Genomic DNA, 11,698 nt, shown 5'->3' on the forward strand with positions numbered 1-11,698 from the left:
TTATTGAATTTACAAATTTAAAAATTTAAAAGTGATAAAGAGTGTAAAAAAAAAGGTTAAAATAAATTTATATAAAAATAATTAAAAAAATGTGAAAAGTAATTCTTGTGATGTATTTACAAGCATTCTAATAAAAATTAATCTCCACATTCGTAGATAGTGACCGTTACCATTAACAGATTAATCCAACACCCCGATATCAAAGATTTAAAAAAGATATATTTGGCGGGTAATCCCGCTAAAATATTTTTAACTCTTTGGGGCTTTGGGTCATTAAGAACAACCATGAACAGGATTAACTCTGAGTTGCCTCGTTGATACTGAGTCAATTCGATCATTTGCTTCGGTGTTTAATTTCCGTTTTTTTTTTTATTAAACGATTTTATTTAGACGAGTATTTTTTGTGCGAAGTTGGAATGGATTGTGTATGGACACGAGCATTTGGCTTTTCGTGCAATTAGTTTGACTTTTGATATTGTACATTTTGACATCTTTTATTACATCATCAAAAATTTTAAGCCATGTCTCACACCATTTTTTTTTTTTGACAAACATAAATAAAAACATTTAAATTTTTTCTTTTTTTTTTCAATTTTTGTAGTAAAAACCAAATTTTTGTATTGGATGAAGTAAGAATTTTGTTTTTTTAATTAGAAATGGAGCTAGCTTAGATTTTTTTAAAGATAAATTTGAGTATGAGAAAATTATCTCATTTTAAATTTAGAATATACCACATGTTTTGATGTCTCAAATAAATTTTAATGTAAGTCATTATTATTTTTTGAATAATATTAGATATTTTAAACATATAAATAAATCTGATAATTTAAAATACGATAAAATGATAAATATCAAAATAATATGAAAAAATTTACGAAAATAATATGATTTAAAATTTTAATAAAAATCATATATAAGTTTAACAAAATAAAAAAAGTATTTTATATTTTATATTAATACGAATTGTGACATAATTTTTATGTAAAATATAATACGAATATATGAATTATTAATATTTTACATAATATGAATACGCGAGTTGTCAAATCTACATGTAAAATAATAAAAATTTATAGTAACATTTTAAGATTTAACAAAATATATAAGTAAAAATACTTTATTTGATGTTTTTTAATCCATCAAAATTATGTGCCAAAAAATAAAAAAATGAAAAAAATAATTAAATTAAAAAGAGACATTGAACAAAATATAAGGAATGTACACTTGAATCAAATCCATATATATTTTTCATTTAAAATAATGGTTTTTTTTTTTTAATTTTTTACCATACACATATACAAGTGTGAAGCATATGAAACTTGTATATGAAAACTTTTAATTTTTACCCTTTACAACCTAAAAGTAACTATTAAAAGTAAAAAATAAAAATGAGTTCATATCTGCATTTGGCACTTCATAAAGAAAAATAAAATAAATATAGTAAAAAGTAAATTTCATAATATAATTAATTAGATTAAATAAATAAGTAAATATTTAATATGGATTGATATGAAAATGTTGTATCATTTTACTTTTTTTTTTTAATTTTAATTTGTTGATAGAATTTAAATTTAAATTTGAAAAATAAAATACAGTAAAGAAAAATTGAATACAAAAAGTTCCATCGTGTCATCATCCGTAAATCATAACCGTGAGGATGTCCTCACAATATCGCCCCTATTCCTACAAAAGGAAAAATCCCATTAAAAAAATCATAAGTTTCACGGCCCAACTCGGACGTGTTCAAATCGTTAACTCACAAATCTAGTCCCGAGTCAGTCCCATTTTCTCACAAGCGATAAAATTGGCCGTTGTTGCTTCTTCCCTATTAGGGCGCTCTCTCTCAAATCTCCAAAATCCCGAAGAAAGTTTCCATGGCGGTTATGAAACCCTAACCAGGTATGTCTCTAATATTCTTCCTGATAGTTTTCATAAAATTACTCTGGTTCCTTACTCCAAAATTGAATTTTCATATAATTTTTTTAAAATCATCGATTTATTTAATCTTTATTTATAACTTTTTTTGTGAAGGATCTTCACGAGCCCTAGATCACTCTAAACTCAAAAACGAAGCCGAACAGGTTCATTATTCCGGCAGAAAATAGATTTTCTGGAAACCTTAGGGGGCTGTTTGGAAACTAGTGTGATCAAATCCAGGGCTCGATGGATCGATCAACGGAGCCTAAGGTACCAAGGCCTAGAGGTAGGCCGAGGAAACATAGGAGACCAGAAGAAGAAAATGAAAATACTGCCGTTGATACGAAATTCAATAATTCCAAAACTAAAAAGTGGCCATTGGAGACCAGATCCATGGCCCTCGTAGGTAGATACGTCTTGAAACAATTTGGGAAGAATGTTTTTTTAGGGAAGATTGTTTCATACGATACCGGATTGTACAGAGTAGATTATGAGTATGGTAATTTTGAGGATCTGGAGAGTGGGGAGCTTCGCAAGTTGATTTTAGAAGAGTCATATTTCGATGATGATTTGAGTAGAAGAAAAGTTAGATTAGATGAATTAGTGTTAAGCAGGACTGTAAAGGAGAGTGAGTTGGAGGAAAAGAAGAAAGTGGAGATTTTGAAAAAAGAGGTTGATAGAGTGGAGCCTTCAGCTTTAAGTGAGTTGAGTGGTGGAATGATGGTCGACAATGAGGGGGAGCAAGTTGAAGATGATGATGCAGATTCTTCAAGCGATTCCTGTGAGCATGCACGTGATAGTGATTTGTCTTTGGAGCCTGAGGTTCCTCTTATTCCACCCCTGATGTTGCCTCCTTCTTCAGGAACAATTGGTTTGCCAGAGGAATGCGTTTCACATCTGTTTTCTGTTTATGGTTTTCTAAGGTCGTTTAGCATCATTTTGTTTTTAAGCCCGTTTGGATTAGATGATTTTGTGGGGTCATTAAATTGCTGTGGTCCAAACCCATTATTGGATGCTGTTCATGTTGCTTTGATGCGAGCATTGAGTTGTCATCTTGAAACAGTGTCTTCAGAAGGCTCGGAGCTTGCATCAAAATGCTTGAGGTATACATATATATGCATTTTCACACACCACTAGGTAAATAGGTTTTAATATCATTGTTTTAATTATTTGATGATTTTGTGATTGGGATACTTTATTGCAAAATGTTTTTCTCCACAATCTACTATACTGTTATATTTCCTTGCTAAAAATGTGAGGTGGACCTTGAGCTTGTAAAAGTTGAAAGAAAATCAAAACATGTTCCAATCCTCCATGGCATGTCTGTGTGCTTTTTGGGTAGCTAATACTGCCAAACTCCTATAATGGAACACTTTTTCCTCCCATTTTGAAAGCAACTAAGAGTGGATTTGATCTCTCTTTAAAACAAAACAGATATTTGGATTCAACTTTCAGACAACATGATACCTCCCGCCGACACCCCCCTCCCCCCCCCCCCCCCCTCCAAAAAAAAAAAAAAAAGAAAAGAAAGGAAATAAGATGCTTGCTTTAATTCATCAATAAAAATTTAAAATAATTGTCACATTCTTTATCTGCAGGTGCCTGGATTGGAGCTTGCTCGATGCACTTACTTGGCCTGTCTATTTGGTCCAGTATTTTATGTTAATGGGATATGCAAGAGGACCCGAGTGGAAAAGATTTTACAAAGATGTCTCTAAAAGAGAGTACTATTCCTTACCTGTGATCAGAAAGTTGATGGTTCTACAACTTCTATGTGATGATGTATTAGAATATGCAGAGATGAGAGCTGAAATTGACATGCGTGAGGCAATGGAAGTGGGAACAGATCCTGATGCAGTTGCTACTGATCTTTCTGAAAGAGGACCTAGAAGGGTTCATCCTAGACATTCTAAAACTTCAGCATGCAAGGAGAGGGAGGCAATGGAGATCATTGCGGAAAGCCATGAGGTCAAGTCATCATCTAGAACATTTTCTTTAGGTTTGAAAAGCACTGAAGGTAATGCTGGTGTTGATGCTGATGTAGATGGAAATAATGATGAGTGTCGTCTTTGTGGCATGGATGGGACATTGCTTTGTTGTGATGGGTGTCCATCTGCATATCATTCGAGGTGTATAGGTGTCATGAAAATGTATATACCTGAAGGGCCCTGGTATTGTCCGGAATGTGCAATTAATAAAATGGGACCAGCAATCACAATAAACACATCACTTAGAGGAGCAGAACTTTTTGGTGTTGATTTATATGGGCAAGTCTTCTTGGGTACTTGTAATCACTTGCTAGTGTAAGCTTTTAAACCAATTTCTCATTCTACACTAGTAACATTTTCTGTTTGTCTAGTCAACCTTTCTTCTGGGTGGTATCTGACTGTTAAACACAGTCTTGTCTTTGATTTGAAATTGTTCTCTGATTATGTTTTCTTCTATTATTTAACTGTCTCATTTGAACAGAGTTTCATCATGTCAAGTTGCTTGTTTGTGTTTCTCCAGCCTTTGACTTAAGTTGCTCATTTGCTGATATGCATGACAATGATGCCTCCTTTTTTTCTGATTAGCTATCCAAATTCCAATGTGTTCTAAATTTGTGTTTGCAATTTCAAATTTGATAATTGCAGGTTGATGGCTTCCCCTGGCACTGAATCATATCTCAGATGCTACAATCCGAATGACATCCCAAAAATCCTCCAGGTGCTTTCTTCATCCATTCAACATAGAACATTATACTTTGATATATGCAAAGCAATTATACACTATTGGAAAATCTCAGAAAATATTTTCTCTCCACTCGAAATCGGTGGCAACGTAGCGAATGTGAAGGAAGATGCAAAATTTTCTTCTGAATCACCTCTGCCTTCTGGAAAGGGAAGTCATAAATTTTTGGATTCAGTTGATGCTGAGACTGCTAGTAGTTTCAGTGGAAGCAATGTGGACAATGTAGGACTTTCGTATCCAGATACCTCTCTGGATGCAATGAACCAAACTGACCCTCCTGGCTCTCTGAGGAATGGTGGGAAAAATGGAGCGAAGGATCATCCTCCAACGAATGAGAACCAATCTGAGCAGATTTATATTGAGTTTGCCATGTCTTCTGCTTCAGTTAGCCAGCAAGCTGTGTCCGATGTAACCTACCAAAGCTTAGTTGACAGATCAAGTTTGATAGGTCATACTTCATTTGCCTCAGGAAACAGTAGTGACAGTAATGGTGGACTGGCAACTATGTTTTGCCAGAGCAAAGCAGGCAATCATGTGGGTTTTGGACGGGATGCAAGAAATCCTACAATTGACCATGCATACATGGGGATTTCTTTTAAACCAAATGCTTATGTAAATCACTATATTCATGGGCATTTAGCTGCAACGGCAGCTGCTAAGCTGGCTGTTCTTTCATCGGAGGAAAGTCACATTTCTGAGGCAAACAAATCAAGCAGTGCCAGAAAATTTACATCTACAAGTAACATCTTCCTTCAAGTAAAAGCTTTCTCATCATCAGCCTCACGATTTTTCTGGCCAAGTGCTGAAAAGAAGTTGTTGGATGTTCCGAGGGAAAGGTGTGGTTGGTGTCATTCTTGCAGGGCCTCCGCTTCAAGCAAGAAAGGATGCATGTTGAATTCTGCTGTCTCCACTGCCACTAAAAGTGTCAATAAAATCCTTGTTGGCTTTCCTCCTTTAAAGAGTGGAGAGGGTAGTCTTCCTAGCATTGCAACATATGTTTTATACATGGAGGAGAGTTTACGTGGTCTTGTAGCTGGCTCCTTCTTAAGCCCAGATTATAGGAAACAATGGCGTAGAAAAGTGGAAGAAGCTTCAACCTGTGATGCAATAAAAGTCCTCTTGCTTGATGTGAGTTTTGCAAATTTATTCATTAATTTCCTTCATAGTTCATACTTATCTGTTAAAATAACTTTATCTTGAGTTTTCCCCTTTCTCTGGTCAAGATTTTCCTGGCTTACTGTCAACTTAGAACTTGTCACCTTCACCTATAATTGTTATTTTTTACCAATTATCTTTACGTTACGCTTTAAAATTTTGGATTATTTTAGAACTTAACTGATGTGGAACATGTGAGTTTATTTACTTTTCCTTTGTGGATTATTAGATCATAACTATCGTTTTCTTACTAACTTAAACTTTGGCTTAATAGATTATCATGATTATGATATTTTTATGAATGTTATCATTTATTTCTTCTTTGCAAAACATGCTTGTTTCACGCCTAGCCTAGCATGTCCTCACTGTTGTTCACTTTTCAACTTCTAAGAGTTTAAGAAGTCCAGAGATATGTTAAATTATTTTGCTCCCTCTTCATTTTTTGCTGTCTCATTTTGTCTCAATTCATCTTTTGTTGTTAAAACTTAAAACATTTATATAACATCCTTTAGCTTCCATTTTCCAATTAGTAATTTAGACTTTCTTGTAGCTCATGACCTTGTAACATGTTATTTGTAGTAGTAAGCTAATGCATGAAATTTGATAAGAATTTATTTGCTGTATGATTCATTACTCCGGTTCCTGATGTAGTAGATAGTAAGATACACTGTATGGATTCATCATCAGGCATATATTCTCTATATTTTGGTTGATGTGGTTTTTGGTTTCTATTTTCAGCTTGAGGAGAACATTTCCATTATTTCTCTTTCTGCGGACTGGATCAAGCTAATGGATGATTGGTTAGTAGAACCTTCTGTGATTCAAAGCACTTCATCCACTGTGGGATTGCCACAGAAACGTGGACCAGGTGGAAGATGTCGAAGGAAACAGTCTGTTGTATCTGAAGTTACAGCCAATGACAGCAATGATAAAAGTTTTGATTGGTGGCGTGGAGGGAAGTTATCAACTAATGTATTCCAGAAAGCAATTTTGCCTCGTTCAATGGTCAGAAAAGCTGCACGACAAGGTATCTTTGTGTCTATAAAATACAGAAAGTTTAGTTTGCTATTTTGTAATCGTAAAATTGATGAAAGTAAAGAGAGTAATAGAGTTATTGCTTTGTAATTTATTAGGTGGTGTGAGAAAGATTTCTGGTATTAATTATGTTGACGAATCTGAGATTCCTAAAAGAAGCAGACAATTAATTTGGAGAAATGCAGTTGAAAGGAGTAAGAATACGGCGCAGCTTGCACTTCAGGTTTGTTTTTCAATTACTATTTTTGAATGAACCATTCCTTGCAAAACTGTATCCAACGGCATACTGGATTGTCTGGAAGTTTAACAGTATTGATTGGACTTTGGTTCAGGTTAGATACCTAGACCTTCATGTGAGATGGAATGATCTTGTTCGTCCTGAGCATAACATCCCAGACGGAAAAGGTACAGAGACAGAAGCATCTATTTTTAGAAATGCAATTATCTATGATAAGAAAATTGTGGAAAGCAAGATCCAATATGGAGTTGCTTTCAGAAATCAAAAGCATCTTCCTTCACGTGTCATGAAGAATATAATTGACATTGAGCAAACTGAAGACAAAAAAGAGAAATATTGGTTTCTTGTAGCACACATACCTTTATATTTGATCAAAGAATATGAAGAAAGAATGAGTACTGTGGTTTTGCCATCAGTTAAGAAGCCTTTCAGTGAGTTATCTGACTTACAAAGAAGGCAGTTGAAAGCTTCCCGTAGGAATATATTTACTTATCTGACGTGTAAGAGAGATAAGTTGGAGAAGTGCTCTTGTGCTTCATGTCAAATGGATGTTTTACTGAGGTAATTATCTTATATTGTTGTCATATATTATTTTTGTTGATATTGAAATTCCCATTTCCTCCACGTTCTTGCTCTAAGCTTATTTATAATTTCTGTTATGCAATCGTCAGGAATGCGGTCAAGTGTGGCACATGCCAAGGTATGCTAACCACTCTGTAGAACTTCTACTGAGAGAATATTTCCCAATTTTATGTCAGGGGTTTCCAAAAATCATCTCTTCTAATAATTTTCAGCATCTATATATGAGAATTAAGTTCACAGCTTCATGTAGCTTGCTGGCCTGTCTGCCTATTGATTATCCAGTTGTACTGTTTAATATTAGTGCAGTTAACTTATAACTAAAAAAGACGATCCATTCTGTTATAGGTAATCTAGGAGAAAGGTCAAGTTAGGTAGGGTCTCATTATTTATAGGTCTTCAATTGTTTGCTAGTACATAATTGACTTTTGATATTTGCATTCTATCTTCATTTTCCATGTGCATGATAGGAATTTTGTACTTTGCATATTCGAGAGATGTGCTGCCAGCAGTTTTGGTTTAGATTTACATTTTTCCACGAAGTGAAATAATCTCGGCGGATAAATAATATTATAAGGAGAATTTCCTCTAATATTGGAGTGTATAAGTGATCATCCTGTTAAATAATATGGATAGGCTTTAAACATAAAAATCTTACAATAACTGAATGATAAATGAATCTTAAAAGCAATATCTGAGTGGAGTTAAAAAATAAAAACCTGAAATTTGAACTTTCTTAAAACTTTCTTGTAACTTTACTAGCAATGGATCGATTTGAGCGATTTGGTGATTTGACCCTATGGTTCTGACAAAGTGAAATTGTTCCTTTCTTGCAAAATTTGGATTGAGGGGAAAAGATATTAATTGGTGATAATTGAAACCTGACAGAAAGCTGCTTTTGATGGTTCATAATTAATTATCATTTCATTAATTGTTTGGTTGGACTGGATCTAAAGTGATAAACCTAAATCTGACTCTTATTGGGTCAACTGGATGGCCATCCAAACCAATTTATTTCAAAAAATGAAAATGGGAGAGATAAAGGCATCTGAGTCGTATATCAACATTTTTGCAACAAAAATCAGCAACCCACCAGGAATGGATGCAGTTTGCCATTTTCTTTGTGGGGGCATGTTTATCATTGCTGAGTTAGATTTATGTTTGAATGTCTGTCTGAATAACTTTGTTTTGTCATTTGTGATCAGGTTATTGTCATCAGGACTGTACTTTAAGCTCGCATATGAATGGGAAAGTTAAGTGCTTCATCATTTGCAAGCAGTGTTACCGTGCCAAAGCTCTTGCTCAAAATGAAATCAGTACCAAGTCTCCTACCACTTTGTTGCACTTGCAAGGACGAGACTGTCACAGTGCACCAGCAGTCTCCAAAGGCATGCAAGTTAAAAGTTCTATTCAACCCATGAAATCACTGGCCTATGTCAGAAGTAAGGAAAATTCTGTCAGAATTCAGGAAAGAAGTTCTGATACAAAGAAACCTGCTTCTCTTTCTGGCTTTGCGACGAAGCAAAGGAAGTGTAATTGGGGGGTCATATGGAGGAAAAAGAACAGTGATGAAACTGGAATTGACTTCAGGCGTGCAAACATTCTCACAAGCGGTGGTTCACATTACCACTCTTTGAAGCCTATTTGTGAGCTGTGTGAACAACCCTATAATTCTGATCTAATGTATATTCACTGTGAAACTTGCAGAAGTACGATGTAGACCATTAGTTTCATTTTTTTTTTTTAAATATTCTTTTATTTTTTGTTTATGATGAATGTCTGCTTTTTTTATTTTTTTGCAGAGTGGTATCATGCTGAAGCTGTTGAACTTGAGGAGTCTAGGATTTCTAATGTGGTTGGATTCAAATGTTGCAAGTGTCGAAGGATAAGAGGACCTGATTGTCCTTTCATGGACCCTGAACTTAGAGAGCAAAAACGCAAGAAACAATTTGGAAAGCCACAGAAACAGGGACAAGGAAGCATAGTATTGGACTCTGATTTTGGAACTATTTCTGACTTCAAAGAGTGTAATCCCATCACTCCTATAATTTCTACAGAGGATGAGCTTGTACTGGCTAATGATCCTCTTCTTTTCACCCTTACAAAAGTTGAGCAAATAACAGATAACAATTCAGAAGTGGATGTTGAGTTGAATACTGCTTCTGGCCCTGGGCTACAGAAATTACCAGTCAGAAGGTATGTGAAGCGGGAAGGAGAGGTGGATGGTCTTGCTGGGTCTGATCTTGGTCAAGTTGAAATATTGACATGTCCTGAACCTAATGATTCTGTGGAGCCAAAGGAGGACTCATCTATCGTTTTTGCAGAATGGAATGCTTATGGTGATATCCTTGAAGGCAAGCTGCTGGATTATGAAAGTCTTAACAATAAGGATATGGAGTTTGAACCACAGACTTATTTCTCTTTTAGTGAGCTGCTAGCATCTGATAATGGTGATCAAGTTAATGGAAATGATGCAACGGGTGATGGGTCAGGAAACTGGGAAAATGCATCTTGTTCAATTTCACAGGATGGATTCCCTAAACAATGTGGAATTGATACTTTTAATAATCAAGCCGAACCCATGAATTCTGATGTTAATGCACTGCATTGTCATGTGTGTCTACAGTATGAACCTGCCCCTGACCTTCATTGTGAGATTTGTGGCTTTTTGATGCACAGTCATTGTTCTCCTTGGGATGAGTCTTCATCATCAGAAGGCAGCTGGAGGTGTGGCCGGTGCCGAGAATGGCGCTAGTTGGCTCAATGTTTTGTAAGGTTCGAGATTATCTTCTGTACCGGTTCGTTTAATTGTTAGAGGGAGGCAACGTGAGCCACTGGTGACAAGTTTTTATTACCACACTGGTCATTGATGTTCCGCATTGATGGTGGAAAACAAGTCCCAATGCCCCCCGTTGCTGGAGTTTCTCGACGCTAAGAAGCTACTGCATTTTTTGCAGTGGCTTTTTTGTTGATACTCCCTCAGACCTCTTTCCTCTGATCGGATCAGTGTGCTCTTTTAGAACCAAAAGGAAAAAACCTAAGACCATAACCATTCCAATCGTTTGGCTCAGATGGTTTGGTGAAGAGCAAGTAATTTTGGATGAATTGCTTTGGACATCGATTCTATGGCAAAGACACCACAAGATTAAGAGATATTACTTGGATCTTGAAAGGTAAGCAAGTTTTTTCTTGAGCTTATCTTCTATCTGATTGGCACTATTTTTGTATTAAGTTAAAATCCCAGAATTGTCCCAATTTTTATGATAAACTAGGATTTAAGATATTATAATTCAATATCACCTAACATTATTGTATTATAATTAATTAATTATAATTTAAAATTATACGATGTTTATAAAAATTTTATTCGAGCTCATACTAAATTATTATATAATTTTTTTATTATAATTAAATAATTATAAAATTATAATAAAAAAATTATAAGTAAAATTAATAAAAAAAAGTGTAAATAAAATGTTTTCTTTTTTTCCCTCTATCTACATTCTAGTTTCTTGTTTTTAGGACTGTTCATGTAGTCGCATAGGGCTATGGTTCACTGCCTCAATGGTTCCAGTTTCATCTATTGCTTTTCTTCTTCGTCCTTTAGGCCTCTTGCTCTCCATGGCCCAGGCCATGCTATAATCTTAGCTTGCAGCAAAGACCAAATAAGAGGGTCACATTTGGGCCGTTCAACGGTACGAAGTGGGAGAAAGATTAGAGATCAATGGAATGATTTAACTCAATATCTAGTTACTTCGAACGGACAGGTTTTTTTTTTTTTTTTTTTCGTATTGGGAAGGTTAAAATATGAGAACTCTTAAATTTTATTAATTTATTTAGATAAATTTTTATATTTTTATTATATTTAGATAAATATATATTTTTAATTCGTATTCAGATAAACTTTTATTTCAAATATCAAAAATTTATTTAAGTACAAATTAAAAGTCAAATATTTATTTAAATATAAATTAAAGTTTAAAATTTTATTTAAATGTAAAGTAAAAATTAAAATTTATTTAAATATAATAAACATAAATTTAA

The 11,698-nt window shown here is 34.4% G+C and overlaps 1 protein-coding gene across 5 annotated transcripts; it reads left to right on the forward strand.

The window, feature by feature from the left end:
• The first annotated feature begins 1,712 nt into the window (after positions 1-1,712).
• Positions 1,713-11,452, forward strand: LOC111301305 (DDT domain-containing protein PTM-like). 5 transcript variants are annotated; one of them, XR_002691512.2, is made up of 11 exons: positions 1,720-1,899; positions 2,032-3,020; positions 3,516-4,220; positions 4,551-5,775; positions 6,541-6,829; positions 6,936-7,060; positions 7,170-7,636; positions 7,747-7,775; positions 8,860-9,363; positions 9,457-10,827; positions 11,262-11,452. XR_002691512.2 is itself a non-coding variant. In XM_022896886.2 (10 exons), coding segments are annotated over exons 2-10 (4,140 nt in total). In that variant the 5' UTR covers positions 1,713-1,899; positions 2,032-2,163; the 3' UTR covers positions 9,459-9,596. The 5 variants fall into 5 exon arrangements, 4 of the variants coding, with proteins under 4 accessions (XP_022752621.2, XP_022752617.2, XP_022752615.2 ...); XM_022896886.2 differs by lacking the exon at positions 11,262-11,452 and having other exon boundaries at positions 1,713-1,899; positions 8,860-9,300; positions 9,457-9,596; XM_022896882.2 differs by lacking the exon at positions 11,262-11,452 and having other exon boundaries at positions 1,714-1,899; positions 8,860-9,337; positions 9,457-11,018.
• Positions 11,453-11,698: the final 246 nt, after the last annotated feature.

Source organism: Durio zibethinus, chromosome 15 (genome assembly GCF_047325235.1).
Source record: "Durio zibethinus cultivar Kanyao isolate XHJ-2024 chromosome 15, ASM4732523v1, whole genome shotgun sequence".
Lineage (NCBI taxonomy): Eukaryota > Viridiplantae > Streptophyta > Magnoliopsida > Malvales > Malvaceae > Durio > Durio zibethinus.

Excerpts from the sequence above, each read along its gene's own strand:
- LOC111301305 (XM_022896880.2), top strand. The coding sequence starts at position 2,164 with ATGGATCGATCAACGGAGCCTAAGGTACCAAGGCCTAGAGGTAGGCCG. Across the intron at positions 4,221-4,550 it reads ACTTGTAATCACTTGCTAGT|GTTGATGGCTTCCCCTGGCA; the intron begins GTAAGCTTTTAA and ends TGATAATTGCAG. Across the intron at positions 7,776-8,859 it reads CAAGTGTGGCACATGCCAAG|GTTATTGTCATCAGGACTGT; the intron begins GTATGCTAACCA and ends ATTTGTGATCAG.